Below are 24,022 nucleotides of genomic sequence, written 5' to 3'. Positions count from 1 at the left end.
AATACCTCAAGTGAACAAAATCTTCATTGTCTCCCAAGCAGCCTAATCTGTTTTTAATACCTAATACCATAAAGAAGTTTTTCTTAAATTTCATTTGAAAATTAATCTTCTTGAAATATTCATCTACTATTATGAGTTTTTTTCCCTTCAAGGACCACATTCACAGTGCTTAGAGGAGACATACTTGCAGTTGTTAGACATCCAAATATGCTTTCATTTCATCTGTTTTTCCCAGATTAACATAACCAATTCTCTTAATTATTCCACATAGATTTGAGGTTTGGTCTCTCAACCATCCTGCTTGTCTTCCTCTGAACACTTTCAGAAATACCGGTGTTGCTTTTGAAATGTGGTTCCCCAAACTAGAAAATTATCCTATACATCTGATCCCCAAAGAAGAGGAATACAACATCCCATAGACTTCTAGAAGAACCTTACAGCTAGCAAATACATTATGCCTAGCCAACAAATTCTAAAGCTTACTCACAAGTTTCTCCACTACAAGCATCCTGTTAAATTCTTTCATGTGATATATTTCTTGATTCTGATGAGAAAAAATAACGGGTGGCAATAAAAGAGTTCATTATGAATCACTCTGCTCATGGAATCCACCCATCAAATGCGTGGGACAAATGACAAAGCAGCTGAAATGGTTCTGTTTTTGAAGGTGATTAAATGTGGAACTGTTTGCAAGACAAATTACTAATGATCTGGGCACAACAGTAAATATTGTTAAACAAAGGTTAGCTACAGACTCTTTAGGGTCCAACTTTCAGGGGTAGTCAGCCTTGGCTTTTTTATGTCTCGTGGACTTCAACTTCCAGAATTCCTGAGCCAGCATGGCTGGCTCAGGAATTCTGGGAGTTGAAGTCCACGAGTCATAAAAGAGCCAAGATTGACTGCCCCTGAACTAGATGGACCCTGAAATATATGAGCAGCCGTCACTTATTCTGCTGCAGCTCGCAAAAAAAAGAAAAAATTGTGGAAACTTGCTGGAACCCTGGGCTCTTCTGTAGGCTCAGCTTGGATCACAATTCAATGTGGTTTTTGTCCACCAGGGAGAGAAGCTGCTAATGGAGTTAATAGTTGCTATCCTGGGATAATAACAAGTTTCAGGATTTGAAGAGTGTTAACGGTCCTTCATCCTGACCATCACATTTATTAACAAGATGCCCACTTGTTGAAAACAACTTGATGAAAACAAACAATAAAGATCTGGAATCTTCAGATCTTTACTATTATTTATTTATTGCCTTTTAATGATAAAAAAAAGGGAAAGAAAGAAAAAAAATACAAGGATGACAAAGATGGAAACACATAAATTGTCAAAGAGAAGAGAGAACATAAAGAAAAAAACAACACATCAAAAAGGCTTTAACGAAACAGTAAAAGAAATACAAAAGAAAACTGTATTGTAGTATGAATATGTAATATGAAAATCAGAGCTAACTGTAAGAAAGAACTGCAACTATTTCATAATGGCTTGCAATGATGTTGAAATCTGTCTGAAAGAACAAGTTCAACCAAGGTTATAAAGACATGTGGTAAAATAATTATCTGAGTATTAATGTTCACACGTTACCAGGATAATCAAATATGCTTTTCTCATTGAGGACACCAGCTAAAAGTTAGGATTGTTTCTGCAGAACTTCTATGTCTCATTGCATGTTTATGTCTGCACTTAAATAAAGTATTATTGGATTCAAATCCAGAAAATGTTCTCTGATGACCAAAATCTAACTTGATTTTAAAAGTACCAGTTATTCATCTGACTGCGTACCAGATTGCAGTTGTTGATGAAGTGCCTTAAAAATGGCTTATTTTTTAATTATTATTAATTTATTTCTTATAGTCTGCATCAGAATGTTACATCAGAATTCTATGGATTGATCACAGGATATTTGCAAGCTTAAAAAGCAAGCACAACAAAAAGTTCAAATAAAAAGGTGAAACAAGTAAGGTATATTAAGAAATAGTAAGAAGAGATTATGAACATACAAAAATTTAAACTGAACATCCACAACAATCACTATTCCACGGGAACATAAATAGTGAAATGCAAATGTAATTTTAAAATGCCTGGAGGAAGACAAATATTTTAGCTTGATTTTGGAAATACATCAGTGTAGGTACTAGGCGGGCCTCTTTAGGGAAGGTAATTGAGTTACTTACAAAATAATAAAGAAGGGATAAAAAAATCAAAAACATTTGCATTGCTTTAAAACGGTCATGTTAATAAACTTATTATGATATAGCATTTGAGGAAGATGGATACATGGTTGTCTAAAGGAGAAGGAGTGGCAGAACCTGGGGGTGGAGTTAAAAGAGGAATCAGCCTAAAATCCCTACATAATCATAAGCAAAATAAGTTCAACCTCCCTCCCTTGAATTCCATTGACCCTTATCTAACCCCAAGTAGGTATTAACTATCAGTTGAAAATATTCTTGTGCATAGGCATGATTAACAATAAATCAGTTTAATTGAACCTTCACACGTGGACCTGGTCTTACACACCTGACATTGTCCCTGGGACAGAATTCTACTTGACTGTAGTAAATCAACTTTCTCTTCAAATTCAGTCCATATAAAGTGAATAATATTGGTATAGTTACATTCCTCACTAATAGGCATTCTGATTAGAACTGTTGATCATTGTGGGCAGCAAAATGGAAGCCAGTCATCTACAATAACTATCTTAATCCTTTCCAGAGAAAATTTTGAGTCACTGAGCTATGCTGGCTGGGGAATTCTGGGAGGTGAAGTCCAACCACATTAAAGTTGCTAAGGTTGAGAAACCCTGCTAAAGATTACCAGTGCCCTTTCCAAAGCAATGCCAGGTGACCATACTCAGAAACTGTCAGCTATAAATTGTAGTGCAGTAACCGAGATTTCTTAATAATATGTCCATTCTTTCAAGATATTGTGGTCTTGTGAATTCCCAGTAACTCAGAGAATGTTGGAGGGCAAAACTGTCAAGTAAAGTTTACTTAGGAGTGACTGCTGCATAGCAATTGGAGATGCCAACTCATTGCCCCATTTAACAACTTCCATAAATGATAACACACACACACACACACACACACACACACACACACAGAGAGAGAGAGAGAGAGAGAGAGAGAGAGAGAGAGAGAGAGAGAGAGAGAGAGAGTTGCTGCTGCAGTGCAGATCTATTTTCATGGCCTGAAAGGGCTCTCATAAAAAAAGAAAAGAAAGAAACTGCAGAAAGAACTGCAATGTATTTTCATCTTTTCCTTCCATTCAATTCTTGAAATTCCTTGCCTAGCATAATCACAGCATATCTCCTAGTTGCAGAGCTATTCTGTATGTCCTCTCAACAGTCAAGTCTTGATTTATGGAAGATTTTCAATTAATGCGCAACTGATACAAGGTGATGTTTTAGCTCTGTTGTCGTACTATGCAGCATGGAATGCTTTCAGCAATGTTCTATTTTGTCCCCAGGAAGATTTTTGTAGCGTGTCTAGCAGAGTATCAGAAACAAATAACAGTAACCTACCCAAGACTGTATATTCTCTTCCAAGCAATTACATTTATTGTTGTTATCCGCATGGGTCCATATGAGCAAAGTCAGCTAACTGTCGATCTCCTTGTTCAGCATTCTGCTTTCAGGGAATAAGCGCAGCCAAAAGATCTGCTTTGGGAATAGCAATTGTTGATATTTGGAAACACAGCTTTTTGGGGTTTTTTTGCAGCCTCGGAAGAGGGTGCTATGGGGAAAAAAAGCAGGATGTACCCAAAATGCTCCCTGAGAACCAAGGAAAGCCACCACAGAGAGGGATTTAAACAAGGGGATACATATTTGACTTCATAGTCTCAATGCACAGATAACCTGATACAGAAAAAAATATGATCAGTTATGTGGTCCACCTGCATAGGATTAGAAACTGGCATAGGACCACACCTGCAGAAATGGGTTTAAAAAGTAAACATGGGGGCTATAGCCCCAGGGTCAATGCCCTAGCCCTGTTTAATGTGTGTTGCTGAGGGCCTAGGCTACTACCTGCTAACAAACTATTAAGAGCTTTTATAAGTCATTAAGTTGCTTTAGTCAGATCTACTGTATTTTAATCACCTTGGCCCTGCTTTTGCTTGATATAGCCATTGTTAGAATCAGCAGTTAGCTAACGTCTATCTTGACGTTATCTAACTTATCGGAAGAAGAGATTGATCACAAATGCTTCAGTTATAGGAAGTGTTAGGCAAGCTGATCAGTTGTGGATTTGTAACTTTGCTAAAGAATTTTGTAAGTAGGGCCAGTAATGACAAAAGGAAATGTAATGTGGTACTTTGTTGAAACTGTGGTCAAGAATGACCAGGCAAAGGTCTGGAGGTAAAAAGTTCATTGTTAGCATGTTGAAAAGCACAGCCAGAGTGAAGAGCTAAGGTAATTAAATGCAAACCCATCCATGCTTATTAGGGGATGTTAGCCTAAAATGTGCATGTCTTCAATAAATCAGAAAAAAAGTGATGATATATTTGGAAATTCTGTGGCTTTATAGTATAAAACAGCTTGTTAAATATCAGCAGTCATGCTTGATTTGGACTTGGGTCCCAAGCATTCATCTTTACTTCTGTGCAGAAATAAAGTGTTGAACCCCAATTTCCTCTCTCAGCATGATTATTGGCTCAAATTGCACTGGATAAAATGAACTCAGAGTTGGGCTGGGCCAATAATGCCATGCACATAAAAAGGGGCAGGGCTTTGATCCTATAGCTATGGCCACAATCTTCACCTTCACTCTCTTTATACAACTCTGAGTACTATCTACTCAATATCATTTACCAGTTTAGAAAGGAAACTCATCAGCACTTTTCTGCTTCCCCAGGAGTAAAAATAGAAAAATAACAAGCTATCTTATTAAAAACTTGTTATTTTTTCAGAAGATCCAAATCTTTCTCCTGGTAATGACTTCTCTTGGCCTATGGCTGAATTCTTGCTGGGTTTTGATTTGTGCAACTCAATTATGTACTTCAGAGGGATGTTTTGTTGAAGGATTAGCAAAATTGTTTAATAACATTAAAAATGGTTACATCACAGCTCAGTTTACTGCAGTCTGATCAAAGAGATATATTTTATTTAGATATGTTTTTAAAAGTCATAATAATTCTAGGAATTGAAGTCCATATGTCTAAAATTTGCCAAGGTTGAAAAACACTGATATATGAACATAGAACATTAGAGTTGGATGGGACCTTGGAGGTCTTCTAGTCCAACCCCTTGCTCAAGTAGGAGATCCTATACCATTTCAGACAAATGGCTGTCCAGTCTCTTCTTAAAAGCTTCCGGTAATGGAATACCCACAACTTTTGAAGTCAAGCTGTTCCACTGTTCTCACTGCCAGGACATTTCTCCTTAGTTCTAGATTGCTGTTCTCCTTGGTTAGTTTCCAACTATTGCTTCTTGTGTTGCCTTCTATGCTTTGGAAAATAAGTTGACCCCCTCTTCTTTGTGGCAGCCCCTCAAATATTGAAACACTGCTATCATGTCATCCCTACTCTTTGTTTTTACTAGACTAGACATCCCCAATTCCTACAACCATTTTTCATATATTTTAGCCTCTAACCCCCTAATCATTTTTGTTGCTCTTCTCTTTCCAGGGTCTCAACATTTTTTTAATATCGTGGTGACCAAAACTGGATGTGGTATTCTAAGTGTGATCTACCAAAGCCTTATAAAGCGGTACTAACATTTCATGTGATCTTGATTCTATCCCTCTGCTTAGGATTGCATTGGCCTTTTTTGGCAGTTGCAGCACACTGCTGGCTCATATTTAAGTGATGGTCTACTACAGGATTGTCAAACTCGCGATGTCACGTGACATCATGCAACGTATTGGGACTTTTTCCCCATTGTTGGCAATGGGGTGGGCGCGGGTTTGGCGTCACACATCCGGCCTGCGGGCCAGCAGTTTGACATGCTTGGTCTACTAGGACTCCAAAATCCCTCTCATAGAGGTAGTTAAGGTGGATTTTTTTTTCTATGTTTGTTACTCTATAATTTGAATTGTAGGGTTTTATTGCTATTCTTTTCATTTTCAATAGCTGTTGCTATTGTTTTGGTTCAGTGAACTGTAAATAGTTTCATGAAGAACAAAATGAACATAATGGAAATGCTAGTCCATTTTCTTTTATTTTTTTTCCCACAACCAGAAGGGGAAATGTATCTTTCCCATGTTTCATTCATGCTTCCCAAAATGCTAGTTCCCTATTAAATTTGGTCTTCCTTTCTTCAATGAATGATGTAAAGGACAAGATCTTCAGATGTGACCCGTGCTTCTTTAGGTTTGAGAGAAGGTCTTGACTGGCATCGTATAATGCCACCTTTCCACACAGGGCATGAACGATTAGTTCTTTAGAACCATAAGATGCATTAAAAAAAACTTTCCATCATGTTATTTGAAACAGGATCAATGTAAAATACATTAATGGTCAGGAATTCATAATCTTGTCCACATTTTCTATTGGTGGCTTCCCTGCAATAAGTAAATCAACTTATGAGACAAAAACATTTGTAGACCATTACTCCAGTCCCTGGAGGATACAGAGGATACAAAAGCCTAAAAAATATAATCTCCACAAAGTGGTTGACTGCAGTCTCTAGATGAATAGTAGCACTTCTTTCACTAATAGTTGCTAAACTAAAGCTGGATGGCAAGTTTTATTTCCTGATCTAATGCTGAGAATAAATAAAATAGTTGTAAATTACAGAAGACAGACTGAAAAATAAGCTGTTGCCTTCTGCACACTAATTTGGGATGTGGCCAGAATATTTTTAAGTGATGCAAACTTGGAAGTAGATGCAAATAAGCAAAGCCACTTACTTAGCGGGTGATTTTATGCAGTCACAGTAACTGAGCATTCCTAAAGGACCAATATATATATTTGAATGTCTAGAACTCCATATTGTCAGAATTGCAAACTTTACACTAATAAAGGAGAATATTTGTAGCTCAGGGTTAACATGAGGGGTCCTTGGTGCTTTCTGAGCTTGCTTGTTTTCTTGTAGACGTTTCATTATCCAAACTAGGTAACATCATCAGTGCTAGTAAGGAATGCTATAACACTCCTTACTAGCATTGATGATGTACCTAGTTTGGGTAATGAAATGTCTGCAAGAAAACAAGCAAGCTCAGAGAAAACCAAGAACCCCTCAAACTTTACACTGTTTGCAATACATTATATCAACTTTATAGTAATTGAGCCTGGAAGTTGGTGCGCATCCCAGCTGTGATTTTGCGGAACAGGAAAATGGAAATTTTCCTACAATGCTGAAGCTATTGGTGGTTAGCTTAAGGGGGAGGCATTGATTCCCAAGACTATACTTGCACTGAATGTACACTTGCCCTGGAGGAAGCACCTTTGAATATTGTGAATTCCTGGTAAATATGCACAGGATTACTCTTTCACAAATAACAAGCAGTCCTTCTTTATGATATCAAGTGACATCTTTTTTATCTCTCTACTAGTCAGCAGCTTTAAATGATTCTATTCTATCTAAATCAGTGGTTCTCAACCTTTTTAATGCCGCGACCCCCCCAACTGGTCGTAAGTCGAGGACTACTCAACTGGTCGTAAGTCGAGGACTACTCAACTGGTGCAGCACCGTTTGCAGAATGGGACTTTTGGCGGGCTCAGCAGGGCAGAGACAGCCTGGACAATTCCTATTGGCTTTTGAAAGCCAATAGAATTAGACTCTATTCAAGAGAGTCTATTCTATTGGCTTTCAAAAGCCAATAGAATAAAAGGGAGTAGCACAGCTAAGGAAAAGGGGGGGAAAATGGCAGACTGCATTGTTTGGCGACCCCCGTGAAATGGTCGTTCGACCCCAAATGGGGTCCCGACCCACAGGTTGAGAACCACTGATCTAAATAGTTACTTTTGATATCCAGTTGCTGAATATATGGGAAGCTGGTTTTTTTCTGCATGGTCTTGGATTCTGGAAGAATCTTGCAGCTAACTTGCCTTATTAAATTCCCAAATATAAGTAGGACATTCAAAATGTGTAAAACATTTTGATCACTCAGCTGTCCTTAAAATCCTATATAGGAAGAACTACTCAGAGACACAAAGTCCCTGTCACTCTGGATGTGTAGAAACAACAGAACAAGCACTTTTCCAGTGCCTATATTATAGACATTAGTGTTAGCTTGATTTTACTATTATTGTATAAATATACAGGGTACATAGGTGAATTCTACACCTCCCTGCTGCTTTCAGGTACCAGCCCTGCTGCAGCATATAATATTGCCAGGTTAAGGTAGTAGCACTTAAAACTCTTTGGAAAATGCCCTGTGCCACAATCCAGTTTTAATGGGCACATACCACATTATTATAAACTGTTTTATATTATCATAGATTCAATTTTTTATGTTCATTCATTGTTATTTGCTTTAGATTTTTGTTTTTATATCTATGAGATTTGTATATAATTTTATTTAATGGTTTTTGGTTGTTTTTTTTGTTTGTTTGCTTCTTGTACCCCACCCTACTTACGCTGGTCATTGACCATAATAAAAGCTTGATTTGATTTGATTTGATTTGTCCCAATAGCTCTCCAATAAGCAAGTGCCATTTTTCATGGGAAAGTTACACATCTTCTTCAATGCTCCATAACATTATAAAACCTTTTGAAAAGAAGTCTCACCAGAAGGCAAAGATAACCAGGTTAGTTTCCTACAGTATTGGAATTTCGGGTCAGACTTTCAGAGAAGGAGAGATCCAATTCTATTATTACACAAGCCCAAATACAGAAATCTGCCTTTTGCCTGAACTAATCCTGTGCCTGGTTATAAACTGTTTCCATGAATAATTCAAAGCTTGGTACTTTGTAGAAATGAAGCATTTACTGACAATGAATGGAAATGTCAAAGTGAGTAATTAAGCAGCAAAGGCTAAAAATACTTTTTGTTTCCAAGGGATGATAATGACTGATTCTGAACCATCATACCAAGACTTCTGCTTTTCTTTTCTTTTTTAAGGGAACTATCATAAAAGGAAGCCCACTTAAGGGACTGCGACATCACCCATGATCTTTCATAATAACAGCTATTATAAAACTTTGACAGATTTAAACAACCAGAAACTGTCATGCTTTCATAGTCAAGGTGGCTGGTCTGGGCCAGAATTCATAAGTCTGGATAAAGGCATATGTCAGAAAAACAAATCATTTGGCTCCATTTCTTGTCAAAGACAAGCCAGTTAAAACTAATTGTTGCTTGAACCTACTTCAAGAGAAGGGCTGGACAGAAAAGGTGACCAAAGCTATGGTGACTAAGCAGCTTGACCCAATATATGGTGTTTTTTTTTTTTTTGATTCTTTGAGATCTTCAGTCCAATGGAATCCATAGTTATATGTTGTCAGCTATGTAGTCCAAGCTTTGGTTCTTTGTTTTTAAAGAATAGACGGATATTCCTCTTCATCTGACTCCTGCCCCCTTTGGTCTATAGAAATGTAAAATGTTGACTAAAAAGCTTGGTGTTTTTAAATTAAACTTTTATAGTTTTAACTACCTTGGTGCTCATTTTATTTTAAAAATGTTGACTATTTATTCTTAATATATTATTTTTCTTATTATTCTCCAGTTTATTTATGAAGGGTCTTGGAAATACAGGAATATAACAGGATCTAAATTTAATAACGCACATTCAGTGCTGATAAACAAGTGCTACAAAAAGTGCCAACAGTAAAAGAGAAAGAAGGATGTGTCCCTTGTCTTTATGGTTGTGACGAGATGATGGAAGAGTGTAAGGATATTTTGATTCTCGCGTGGGATGGGGAAGTTGGCTAGGCTGAAACTCCCAAAAAGCCTGAACTGCAATTTTTCATGAGAGGCCATCAGAGGCAGACTCAGTTTTGGAAGTGACTGACAAACTCTTCTTTGTCACCTAACTCCAATTAGGGATTATTTAGGCCAGACATATCAAACTCGCGATGTCACGATGGGGTGGGCGCGGTTTCATCATGACGAGTCCGGCCCGTGGGCCAGCAATTTGACACCCCTGATTTAGGCCATTGCAGACCTATACCTGTCTCATACATGTCATCTCAGATTATGGCTCACGGCAGACAGGTGGTTCTATCTGTTCAGCCACCATAATGAACCTGCATCTAGATTGTCTACCTCAAAGTTCTTGGGGAAAAATTGATTCCACAGGATTGAAAGTATAGGGGTTAAGGCAAAGAAGAACTGAAGTTTTAGCTCCCTTAGGCAAATAACAAAATATAAACAGTAGAGAAAACAACAGCGAGCTTAAGTTTTTAGACATTGCCAGAATGATGTGGAAAAATATATAGATCTTTCTGTTGCTGGTAATAAAATGCATAGCTAATGTGTCTCTGAGAAACTGATCTCTTCCATTACCTGTCATTAATACAGCTACTTGACTGTCCTGAAATATTATTTCCAGAAAGCACCGTCTGGAACATCTAACATTCTCAGCTACCATTATTTGTGCTACAATGTCAATGAAGTCTTTTCTGGCCTGCTGTGAAGAGTCCACAGTTAGCAAAGTACATCAATTCTGCTAGCCTCCAGCTGATTATTATATATTTTAGCCCAATGCATATCCGCTAGAGGTCTGGTTTGTAAATGATGATGTCTGCAGTTTAATTTGGCTTGCCAGCCACTATAGCCATTCACATATTCTGAGTTTTATTTTTATTTCTGAAAAGAAACAAAATAGTGCCCATTAACATCAAAATTTTCTTTGTATAATGTCAAGTTTCCTGGTGAGGACATGGAAATGATTTTCTATTGCCTTCTTGACGGATCTTCCCAGGCTAGCCTACAGCTCTAAAAATCCCGGTATTTCTGGTATTCTTCTAGTATGTCCTGCACTAAGTGCATCCCTAGTGAACTTTTGGGGTTCAATCAAAGTCGTTTAAGTGCCTCTACCCACAGGCCCCCTCGGCAGCACCTTAGGATTTTAATATTTTTATCAAAATGAGAAATGCAGTGTTGTGCATTGTACCACAAACTCCCTGGCCTTGGAGTAAGCTTGCAACTGTCAATTGTCTGACTAGTGAACTCAAAATCAAGGAATCTTTGAAATGCCATAAAAGATAAAACTTTACTGAGTACACATCTCAAAACTGAAGAAGTAAAACCAGCTCTGATTTTCCCACACAAAAATCTGCCTAGTTAACAATAGCTTCCCCTTAACCCTTAACACCCACCGAGGGTTCATGTTGCCCAATCATATGTCTTTGGTTTATTATGAGAAGGTCCACTTCTCCATCAGACACTTGCATTAGTGACCTAGGCATTCTTGTAGGCTCTCACGGTCTGTGGACAGCTTCTTAGACTCCCGTTTCCTCATGATGCTTTCTACCCCCTCCTCCCTCTTTCTATGGCAAGTTGAGTAGCAATAGAAGTTAGCAGGCATCTTAGCAATTCAACCTTGACAGCAACATTACATGGGCATGGGTCACAAGACAGCTTTTGTCACTCTGATCTCTTTTGACCCATCTCATGAATGCCACTAGGACTCTTTGAAATACAATTGCCACCTTCTCCATTAAAAAGCCCATTCTGCATTCAGTTCATTAGCATATATGATCTCTGTCATCTGAGGACCAAATCACTCTTACTACCACCTTCTTGATCATTTGAGAGAAGATGCTTACAAGGGCAACTTGTTCAGTTCTACTTTCTCTGACAGAAACATGAGTAATTTCTTTTTTTACTTGCATGTGCAAATTAAAAGTCTTTGTTTTATGTCCAATGGTTGTTTCATTAATGACCCTGACTTTAAATAATTCTTTTTGTAGCTTATAATTCTCTTTATCTAATGTTGGCACCACCCCTTCTAATTCTTAGCAGGTCTTCCACAGGTTGGCAAGCTTTCTGGTGTGTCCTCTTTTCTGCTTGTGTCCCCATTTTGTCTCCTCTCCTCTCCCCCCCCCCTCTCCTCTCCTCTCCTCATCTGTTCATTGTTCTGTGACTGGCAACAACTGCCACTTCTGCTACCAGCAGTATGATCAGCTTGTTTTGGCCAGTCAGGTCATGCCATTGTAGCCCTGAGTAATTTTAAATAAAACATTTTGCTCAAGAAATAAGCCAGTCATGGCCTTGTTAGGAGAAAGGCTAATGACTGTGACTTATTTTCTTGTCTGCACATATTCAGAAGAAGAATTTCAAAGCTTCTGTATTTAGTCTTAGAATGCTGAGTAATTCCTTTTTTCAATGAGGTTTTACTCCTGAGTACAGCACCTCATCAACAGTGGTATCAGGGAAAGGCATTGCGAGGGAGGGAGGACCAGTTCATGTCCCAATCAAAATCCAGAATAGTTGTTCAGACCAAGGTTATCTTAGTTCATGTAGTCTAGTATACTACTTTGTGTCCTTCAAACATATTCGTTACCAACAGAACAGCTTAAAGTAGCCTTTCTCAACTTATTACCCTTCAAATATATTACAGTGGAAATCCCATTATTAGCATAATCTACTGGCTGAGAATTCTGGGAGCTCTAGAACAGACAGAACAGAATAGAAAGGGACCTTGGAGGTCGTCTAGCCCAGCCCCCTGCTCAAGTAGGAGAACCTATACCATCTCAGACAAGTGATTGTCTAGCCTCTTCTTAAAAATCTCCAGTGATGGAGTGCCCATGTTCCACTGGAGGCAAGTTGTTCCACTGCTTAATTGTCCTCACTGTCAGGAAGTTTCTCCTTAATTCCAGGTTGCTTCTCTCTCTGTTCAGTTTCCAACCATTGTTTCTTGTCCTGCTCTCTGGAGCTTTGGTGAATAATGTGACCCCTATTTTGCCTCAAGTACTAGAATACTGCTATCATGTCTCCCCTATTTCTTCTTTTCTTCAGACTAGCCAGACCCAAGTTGTGCAGCCATTCTTCATATGTTTTAGTCTCCAGGCCTTTGATCATCTTAGTTGCTCTGCTCTGATTTTTTTTTCCAACATCTTCCAACAGTCTCAACATCTTTTTTGTGATATGGTGACCAAAATTGGCTGCAGTATTCCAGGTGTGGTCTTACTAGGATTTTATAAAGCAGTACTAATACTTTGTGTGATCTTGATTCTATGCCTCTGTTTATACAACCCAGGATTGTATTAGCTTTTTTGGCTGCTGCTGCACATTACTGGCTCATAATCAAGTGACCGTCCACTAGGATTTTAAGGTTCCTCTCACAGTTACTGTTTTTAAGCCAGTAGCCTAACATATCTGAAAACCATTAAGTAGGCAACACCTGAGCTAATCCAATCTTGTTTATATTTACTGGCTAGAGTGCTTTGTGGACTTCAGTATCTATTTTTGCCACAGAGCTGTATTCTAAGCAGAAGAATCTAGAGTAGAGGTGTCTGATCTTGGCAACTAAGAGCCATTCCTCGTGCTGGCTGGGGAATTCTAGGAGTTGAAGATCACAAGCCTTAAAGTTACCAAGATTGGACATCCCTGGTCTCGAGGGAAGAGAACCTTCACACTCATAGATATATCTCATTGATCCCAGGCATTGGAATGTATCTAAGAAGTCTTTGCTATTCAGATATTCCACCTAGACATTTGTGTCACGTAATTATTTTGTGCTAAAGTCAGTGCTCAACAGCCTTTTTCAGGACCAAATCAGGGAGCTGTTAAAGAAATGGAACACAGCATGTAGCTATTCAGCACAGTCCTGAAAGGTGAATCATACCATAAGAACATTTGCAGTTGTTTTGCAAGCAGATAGGAAGATGCTGCTACATTTTTTAATAAACTGTCTTTGTAAAGAGGATCAAAATGAGAAACTGGCTCCAGCTGTCATGAATTCTCTGATTCTGATGTTTTTTCTGTAATATTTTCTATAATGCAAAGATGTTTTCAGTTCCTGCTTTAGGCACCCAGGATTCCTCCATGATTATTCTCATCCACAGATGGAACAATCTTGATGCAATTGAAAGAGCCCTTCTTCAGCACATTAAAAAAAAAAAACCAGACAAAACCACTATGGCCACTGCATTTACTTTTTTGACCACGTGCTATGAACACTCTTGCCACAGTTCTAGAAGGAGAGAGAACATGTTATAAATGGATGGTAGTTGATTTATCAAAGTTAGGGAGGGTAAGGTAAGGGATGAGGGTAAGATGTAGGGCAGTGGTTCTCAACCTTTTTAATGCCGCGACCCCCAAACGGTCGTAAGTCGAGGACTACTCAACTGGTCGTAAGTTGAGGACTACTCAACTGGTGCAGCACCATTTGCAGAATGGGACTTTTGGCGGGCTCAGCAGGGCAGAGACAGCCTGGACAATTCCTATTGGCTTTTGAAAGCAATAGAATTAGACTCTATTCAAGAGAGTCTATTCTATTGGCTTTCAAAAGCCAATAGAATAAAAAGGAGTAGCACAGCTAAGGAAAAGGTGGAAAAAATGGTGGACTGCATTGTTTGGCGACCCCCGTGAAATGGTCGTTCGACCACAAATGGGGTCCCGACCCACAGGTTGAGAACCACTGGTGTAGGGTGATATGTGAAAAAAAGTAGATGGGGAGGGGGGTCTGCTGTAATGGGTGAATGACCATGGGCCCACTGTAGTGACCCTAAAACCAGGTTATCATTAGCTTTCAGGATGGGAATCTGTTTCAACTTTGAATGATTGGTTGTAAGTTGAGAACAACCATATTAGCCTTGGGATGTTAGAGGTTTAAGCCAGTTCTTCTACTCAACCTTTTTATCCAAACAGGGACAGCAGGGACCCTCTTAAATAAGAAATAAAGCAGGCATTGACTTTGACATAATTTAGGTGCATGTTGAAAATATTTTTATTCACCCAGCATATGAGCACAGCTAAACTGCTTGAAGCTATTGTTGTATTGTATTACTGTATTATGACTGTCACAGTACTCTATACTTTTATTCTCTTATACACACACACACACACACACACACACACACACACACACACACAGAGAGAGAGAGAGAGAGAGAGAGAGAGAGAGAGAGAGAGAGAGTCAACTTCACTCAGGCTAATCTACATTATGTTTGTTATGAGTAAAGCTATAGAAAGCTCTTAATGAAAAGATGGAATATAAACGCAAGAAATAAATATGTAGAATAATACTGACACAGTACAGCTCTGTGCTAGTTAGGAATCATTGCCTGCAAGTGCTGTACAAGAACTACTTCAAGTAAGATAAAATAAAATAAATATCAAAAAATTTTGTGCTTTAATAGAAAATGGATAGATTTATCAACTTTGAATAGCTTAGGGCTAACTTAGGGCAGTTAGTTTGGATCAATGATTAATAATACATTTCCTTATTTTTGCGTGCCAAGGTGATCCTTAGCATCATTATTGTTGCAACTAATTTTTATTTATTATGCTAAACCAATGGCAGGAAGCCCATGTACAATGCATGTAGGTGCTCCCCATGTGTTCTTGTAAATCTGTACAGCAAGCCATAAATTAGATTGGTAGAAGATTGTGTCAAACACTTGGCTATTGATTGATGTGTGACAGCCTCCTGCCCCCAAACACACATTACCTAATGGATTTTAGTTGTACTAGAAGACATTTAAATCCACCCCTAACATTTTATCTTTCTCACTCCCTGCTGTACATGGTTATTTTGCAGAGGTATTCCTCCAGCTCCATACAAAACTATAAAGTCAGCAAGTAGAACAAATAACTGTAAAATGACCAACCTAGCATGCTTCTTAAGCTACAGTCTTGTAATGATATAAATGGAGATTCATACCTAAATACATAAGGATTGTTGAGAGCATCTCCCTTCAGCTATTTTCAAAAAACAGTAACTTTTGTATTAAACATTTGTTCTAATTCTTGAGTCCTCAGACCAGCTGCAACAAAGACTAAGATTTCAATTTTTTATTTCTTTATTTATTAAATGTATATGCTGCTCATCTCACCAATAAGATCACTCTTAATCTTCTACACATTTACCAAGAGACCTATGGAACATAATAAGTCAGAATCAGAATCAGAATAGAATAGAATTGGAAAGGACCTTGGAGGTCTTCTAGTCCAACCCCGTGCTCAAGCAGGAGACCCCGTACCATTTCAGACAAGTGACTGTCCACTTCTTAAAAACCACCAGTGATAAAGCACCCACAATGTTTGATGTCCAAGTCTTATGTCCAAGTCAGATGACCCCAATCTCTTCAACTCTTCCATTCCTTCATGAAGTTTCAGATTATTTCTTAACCCACAAACATTTTTATATGAAAATAAACTAGCTCTGGTGGTCACAGTGTTTAGCAGCACACTGGATGCTATATCAAAAAATCTTGGATGGCACAAAAAAAATCTGCACATTGACAAAATTTCCATCTGTCAATTACAAAAGGCCACACTGTTGGATCCAGATATATACTACCCTGATGTATTATGACATCCTAAATCCATGGGAAGAACTTGCTGCATATAAAGAACTAGCAGCTGTGTTTTCACATTGTTGTACATATAGTAAAAATAATAACACAGGTAATCCTCAACTTACGATCACAACTGAGCCCAAAATTTTCATTTCTAAGTGAGTTTTGCCTCATTTTATGACCTTGCTTGCCACAATTATTAAGTGAATCACTGCAGTTGTTAAGTTAGTAACAAGGTTGTTAAGTGAATCTGGCTTCCCCATTGATTTTGCTTATTAGAAGATCTTACAAGATGATCACGTGACCTTGGGATACGGCAACCATCATAAATCCAAGTGTCTGAATTTTGATCATGTGACCACGAAAATGCTGTAATGATTGTAAATATGAAAAACAGTCATAAGTCACTTTTTTCTGTGCCATTGTAACTTTGAATAGAACTAAATGAAAGGTTGTAAGTCAAGAAATACCTGTAATACCTTGAACAACCCCGTCTATTTTGGGGGGCTGATATTGACCACTTTATGGAACCCTGGCCTAAGCCCACAGGACTGTGCTGCATGGTCTTAGAATTCAAGAGAGGGAAAAGAGCTACCTCTGTTAAAGGCCTCCTGGTCCAGCAATGCTTTTCCACCACAGCCAACCAGAAACCTAGGGAGAGAAATCATATACAGATGGAAACATCATATATAGACTGGACTCTACTGAATCCAGGAAATGATGACTGCTAAGCTCTTCAAATGTTAAGTGAACCTAAGTGAAAACAATATGAATTTCAGAATAATTAATTTGTGCACATATTTCCTTTAAAGCATATTTATGTGGCTGAAGAAACCCATCAGGGCCATTCTCTTGTGTTAATAGGAGTCCAATTAGCTCTAATAGCTAATTATTTTTGTTTAACTGTAACACAAGAGATATATTTGTTGTAGAAAGAGATCAGACAGCAGACCTTTAAAAAAAAGGATTTTCATCAAGAGAAAAATAGCTTTGCTTTTTGAGTGTTTGTTGTTTTGGGGATAGATTTTGTCTTGAAACTTGGGACCACTAGAAAAACTAAACAAGAGTGGAGATATCGGGAGATTGTCTCTTACTTCATTTTGTTCTGTTCTATGAAACTAGTTATCTATGTTATTGCTCCCTTTCTCTGTTGAGATATTTTATAGATTTTAATAAGAAAAACTGAGAAAGATAAGGTGTTAGGTGTGTAAACAAAGTAAAAATTAATTCATTTCTGGAAAGGGTTTATTTTTCACAAAGTTTCTGTCAATCTCCAGTACAATAAAGCTAGTTCTAGGAGAAAAATTATTAGAGATATGGATCTATTTCACTTTTGCAACTTCTATGAACATCATCCAATTTAAATTTATCAAGATATTCTTCACATAGGCACATCGTGTGATTCATAATAAACATCCTCCTCATGCTTCTCATACTGTACATTCTTAAAAATCTGTATTAATCTAAAGTTCATGCTCTCTAACAACAAAAAAAGTCCAAGTTTTATTAAGACACGGGCCTTCTGTCAACCTCCAGATGGCAGAGTTACTTAGCTTAGCATTTTCAAAGATGTAGCATCTTCGAGTGAAATATATCACTCACTGCAATGAAAAAATAACAGCCAGCATATTTCATCAGGTGCTTTTTGTAATAGTCATCAGAAATGAGCTGAAAGGGACTTTGGAGTTCTTCTGGTCCAACCACCTGCTCAAGCAGGAGACCCCATACCATTTCAGACAAGTGACTGTTCAGTCTCTTCTTAAAAACCTCCAGTGATGAAGCACCTACAACATCTGAGGGCAAGCTGTTTCACTGGTTAATTGTCCTCACCGTTAGAAAGTTTCTCCTTAGTTTCAGGTTGCTTCTCTCCTTGGTTAGTTTCCATCCATTGTTTCTTTCCGGCCTACAGGTGCTTTGGTAAATAAATTGACCCCGTCCTCTTTGTGGCAACGTCTCAGATACTGGAATACTACCATCATGTCACCCCTAGCCTTCTTTAGATAGCTAAACCCAATTCCTGCAATCATTCTTCATATGTTTTAGTCTCCAATCATCTTAGTTGTTTTTCTTTGCACTTTTTCCAAAGTCTTTTTACATCTTTTTTGTAATGTGGTGACCAAAACTGGATGCAATATTCCAGGTGTGATCTTACTAAGGCTTTATAAAGCGATACTAATACATCACATGATTTTGATTCTATGCCTCTGTTTATACAACCAAGAATTGTATTAGCTTTTTTGGCTGCTGGCTCATATTTAAGTGATTGTCTACTAGGTCCCTCTTATAGTCACTGTTTTTGAGCCAGGTCTCGCCTAATCTGTACTTGTACCTTTGGTTTTTCCTGCCTAAGTGTAAAACCTTGCTTTTATCCACATTAAATTTCATATTGTTGGATAGGGCCCATTGTTCAAGTCTGTCAAGATCTTTTTGGATCCTAAGCTTGTCTTCTGGGATATTGGCTATTCCTGCCAGCTTAGTGTCATCTGCAAACTTGATGAGTTCTTCTTCTATTCTCTCATCTAAGTCATTTATGAAAATATTGAAGAGTACTGGGCCTAAGATGGAACCTGTGGCACCCCACTGCTTACTTCCCTTCATGTAGAGGTAGTACCATTAAGGAATACTCGTTGAGTACGGTTTGTCAGCCAGTTACAAATGCATGTGGTGGTAATGCTGTCTATCCCATATTTTTCTAGTTTACCAAGAAATAGGTTGTGGTCTACTTTGTCAAATGCCTTGCTGAAGTCTAAGTATACTATGTCCACAGCATTTCACTGGTGTACTAATTTAGTCACTTTGTCAAAGAATGAAATAAGATTGGTTTGGCGTGATCTGTTTTTAACAAACCCATGCTGGCTTTTTGTTATAACTTTATTTGTTTCTAGATGTTCACAGATCTGTTTTTTTATCATCTTTTCCAGTATCTTCCCAGGTATTGATGTTAGGCTGATTGGTCTGTAGTTTCTGGGCTTGATTTTTTTTTTAAAGATGGGAACCACATCAGCTCTTTTCCAATCTCAGGTAATTCCCTGGGGTTCCAGGATTTTTTAAGGATATGGTACAATGGTTCTGAGACAGCATCTGCCAGCTCCTTTAGAACTGTGGGATGTAAACCATCAGGTCCCGGTGATTTACATTCATCAAGATCAGACAGATGTTCTCTAACCATTTTCTTGCTTTTTAAAATGTTTATTTCTAGTCTGTTTTTTACAGTTAGATTTTTGGTAGGCTGGGCTATAGTTTCTTTTTGCGTGAAGACTGATGCAAAGAATGAGTTAAGCAGCTCTGCTTTCTCTCTACTGCCTGTTGCTTCCTTGCCATCTTCTCTCTTTAGTAGACCATTTTCTTGACTTTTCTTTTTTGTCATTTATATGTTGAAAGAACCTTTTTTTTATCTTTGACTTTTGTTGCCAGTCTTTGTTCATTCTGTGCCTTACCTTTCCTGACTTCATCTTTGCAGATTCAGGCTATATGCTGGTATTCTGCCTTAGTTATGTGTCCCTCTTTCCATTTTTTGTACTTGTCATTTTTGTCTGTCAGTTTATCAGAGAGATTTTTCCTTCCTTCCTTCCTTCCTTCCTTCCTTCCTTCCTTCCTTCCTTCCTTCCTTCCTTCCTTCCTTCCATTTGTGTCAACCATCCGGCTGGCAAATTCAACATTGAAGAAACTCTATGACCTTGAGGTGCCATAAGAGATAATCTTTATTGGATACACATCCTGGCACTGAAGAAGTAAAATCAACTCTAGTTTTCCCAAATGAAAATCTGGTTAGTTAACAATAGCTTTTCATAACTCCCACCCACCATGTGTTCACATTTCCCAATCACATTCTTTCTGTTTGGGAATAGTCCACTTCTCTGTCAGACATCTGCTTTGGATAATCTTGAATCTCATGGTCCATGGACGTCTTCTTGAAACTCCTGTTTCTTTACCCGGCTCTCCCTCACCCCTGTTTCTATGGCAAGTTGAGTGGCAATAGAGGTTAGTAAGCATCTTAGCAATTCAACCTTGACATGCCAACCCCTTGGAAAAGAAGGTAGATATAAGGAAACAGTAAGGCCCCACTTTGCCAGGCCTCTCTTCTCCTTATCTTGCTGCTGAAGATAAGAAAATAAATTAAAGCTCCCCTTTGCACACTATACCTAATTGCTTTTCCTTCTATTTGGCCCATGAATCAGATTTTGTTGGGATGTGCAAAGTCTACCTAGCAATAATTGTTTTTTTCCTGCACATACATACACATGTGTATATCAGATTGATATAATGATTTTTACACCAAATTACTAGCACACTTCTAGGCAAAGCCTCTGACAGCTGGAGTGTGTCTTATTGCCAGCATGGAAGATTCATAATACAGGTTTGTTTTATTGCTGGGTTTTGTTTTGTTTTGTTTTCTTTCTTTTTTTGTTTTTGAGTTTTTATATTGTCTGGCATTATTTGGTTCCATGTTTTTCTGAACTTCCTTCCAGATAAGGAGATTGGTAAAGCATTACACAAGCCCTTGCCTGAAATAGATTCACAAGGGCGTCTTTCATATAGATGTGTCTGTGAAATCAATTTTTTACTCAACTTTTGTGGCCAAGTGGCAACCAGTCTTCAGATGTGATATTTGTGCTGTTTACCCCAGCTTATCAGTAACTCTTTGTCCAGTGCGGAATATACACATTGCTCATCTTGCAACTGAATTTTATTCCAATGACCCGGTTGGCAAGCAAAATGTGTTAGTTATTCCTCATTCAGATAAAGTTCTCTCATATAACTATGCCATTCTATACTCTTACTCTAGCATGCCTTGTTGTCAGGTGGACAAACTTTGGTCATAAACATGTGCATTGGTTGGAAAATGATTTTTTTACTTACTATTTATTACCATCATATTTGCAAAAGGGTCACTGAGATATAGATAGCTCTTGATATACAACCTTTTGTTTAGTGACCATTCAAAGTTAACAAACTGCCCTGCAAAAAGGGAATTACAACTGGTCTTTGCATTTATGACAGTTGCAGTGTACCCACAGTCACATGATCAAAATTTGGGCACTTGGCAACTGCCATTATTTATAATTGTTGCAGTGTCCTGGGGCCGAAGTTATTGCCATTTGAAACTTTCCTACCCAGCTTCCTAGAAGCAAAATCAATAGGGGAAACCAGATTCATTTAACAACCTTAACTACTGCAGCAAAAAAAAGGTTGTAAGATGACTCATTTAATTGCCTTGCTTTGTAACAGAATTTCCTGTCCCAATTGTGATCATAAGTCAAGGATCACCTGTAATCACTAAATGAGGAGTGGCTATACTCTTTGTTACTAGCTTCCTTATTTGTCAGGAAGCAGTGGATGAGTATAAGACCCAGTGAAAAAAATACTAGAACTCACTTACCTACAAGTACGCTGGCTTGATAACACGTTTTTAGAGAACCAACATATGTAATTCCAATCACCTAAGGGAGAAAACTGGGACCCCCACTGATCAGTCACCACCACTGTTGTGTCCTTTCCATTCTTTGGCATTCTCTTTCAGTTACTACAAAAAGGAAACCAGAATATAGAAATGCCAGGCCGCCATTTTGGCCAGACAAGATGCTTTCAGTTTACTGTATTTTACTGTGGGGAAAGAGCTTTTGTTTTTTGGCATGAAACTGCAAGATGAGTCACTTTATTATTGGAATATAGCTGAGCACTGATTAGCTGAGGCATTTCTACTCACCTAATAGCCAGAAAGAACATGGTTGTTCTGATTAGCTTTTGGTCTTAAGCAGCACTGCAGACTTGCAATAAAGAAGTGTCCTAGAGTGTCATGATAAATTAGCAGGAATTGCCTAATCTAACCCTTCTTCCTTTTACTTAATAACATTTAGGAATGGCTGATTTTGGAGAGGTGTCAGGCTTCTACAGCCTGACCCATTACTTACTATAACTGACAAGTGACTTTTAATAATATTCCTAGTAATCCAATATAATTATACAGTTCTTCAAAAAACAATTTTGAAAACCAGACCTTTTGCAAGCAGTCCATGACCTGGAGCTTGTAGAAGCAGGCCATGAATTGCAGGATTCTTGGAAACCAAATCAATGGCACTTCAGTGCCAGTGTAAATGAGATAAGAACCAACTTATTCAAATGTTGACAAGCATTTTGTGGCAGAAAACATACTTCAGCTTTATATCAGGCCTGCAAATAATATGGTGATATAAAAAATATGTTAATTCAAGTGGAAGGGTGGGGGGACACTATTTGAAATTCAGTCCAGAACTCCACCATTTTGTCCATTTTGCAATTGTTAAAGAGTTGGCTAAGAAACAATATGGGCACAAGATAAAAGCTGATTTGGCTATTGGGAATGAGCAGAATTTCAGAATGGGGATAAGGAAAAATCATACTTTGGCAGCCCCTTGTATAATTAAATTATTTAAGTGCTCCAGAAGTCACATCATGTTTCTGGAAGCTATTTATGAGAGGACAGCCTGCCTGAAAACTGGTTAGCATCAATGCCCTGCCCATATAAGGCCTCTTGCTAGACAGCCCAGCAATCAGCAGCTATAACAGCAAAGCAGAAAAGCAGCCTGATGTGGTGGATACTGTGGTAGAGTTATTTGCATGTTGGAGTTATGGAACTCTAAGGTTTTGGGGTCCAACTGACTAAGGATATAGATAAAAGAATCTGTGACATTGCTTGCTTTTTTGCTTATTTTATATTTTATTATTTTTATTTTATTATTTTACTTTATTATTGTATTGTTTTGTTATGTGGTTTTATTTTATTTTATGTTTTATTTTATGTTATGTTTTATTTTATATTTTATTTTATGTTTTATTTTATTATTTTATTCTATTTATTATTTTTTATTTATTATCTATTTGTATTTTATATTTCTAAATTGCCATCTCCCTCGAAGAGAGGCTCTGAGCCTTTCCAGGGAGCTAGCTCTTCACATAATGTGCCTGAAGTAGGATAACTTAAATTATAAATACAATATATATATACTGTATATTGTATAATAAATATATTATTATACAATATAATATATAATAAATAAAACAACATATAAAAACTAAAATTAAGAGGATTTTTAAAAAATTCTTTAAAACTATAGAATAATCTCATAAACTGCAAAAGGGTAAAAATCCCAAGATGGCCATTTAATGTTGGTTATTACAGGAGGCTCTCATGGAGCTAGCCAGCCTCACGGTTGCATGGTCCTCTGTGCCGTCCACTCAAGGCCACAGAGCCAGGTTTTGACCCTTTTGCAGAAGGCCAAGAGAGTGGGGTCCCTTCTCACCTCTGTGGACAAGATGTTCCATAATATGACAGATAAGGCTTTCTTCTAGACCCTGCCGAATGAAACTCCTTGACTGATGGGTTCTGCAGCATTCCTTCCCTGCCTGAACAAGTGATGGGGCAAAGCCAGTTCTGTAGATAACCTGCTCCAATGCCATGTAGGGCTTTATAGGTGATGACCAACACCTTGAATTGCACCCAATTGTTGTTGTTTTTTTTACTACAAACCAAATCGATTTTCTCCATAATGATCTATTCTAACCTGGCCTTTCAAGTGTTTCAATTGTACATTTATCTCCACTGTGACTGGGTTCACCCATTTTGGGCTGGGTATCCTTTTCTTTTTTCCCATTTTTCCCAGCATTAGAGCCTTTTCCAGAAAGCTAGGTCGTCACAT

At 37.9% G+C, this 24,022-nt stretch overlaps 1 protein-coding gene across 2 annotated transcripts in view; it reads right to left on the bottom strand.

Annotated features, from left to right (window-relative positions):
* The window catches only part of LOC120301495 (dendrocyte expressed seven transmembrane protein), a 32,906-nt gene extending 10,800 nt beyond the window's left edge, over nt 1–22,106 (bottom strand). Inside the window, exons 1-2 of one of the 2 annotated variants that reach the window (XM_039328878.1) lie at nt 22,054–22,106; nt 16,942–16,997 (exon numbers count right to left, since the gene is read on the bottom strand). In XM_039328878.1, coding sequence (XP_039184812.1) covers nt 16,942–16,997; nt 22,054–22,073 — 76 coding nt within the window. In that variant the 5' untranslated portion in view covers nt 22,074–22,106. Of the gene's footprint in view, nt 1–487; nt 563–16,941; nt 16,998–22,053 lie in introns of those variants that run through there. The other variant, XM_039328876.1, reaches the window with a different exon arrangement.
* Nucleotides 22,107–24,022: the final 1,916 nt, after the last annotated feature.

The sequence above is a fragment of the Crotalus tigris genome, unplaced genomic scaffold (assembly GCF_016545835.1).
Source record: "Crotalus tigris isolate CLP2741 ecotype Arizona unplaced genomic scaffold, ASM1654583v1 scf7180000024384.25900115:4084858, whole genome shotgun sequence".
Classification (NCBI taxonomy): Eukaryota; Metazoa; Chordata; class Lepidosauria; order Squamata; family Viperidae; genus Crotalus; species Crotalus tigris.
This window is presented reverse-complemented; position numbering and strand designations above follow the sequence as displayed.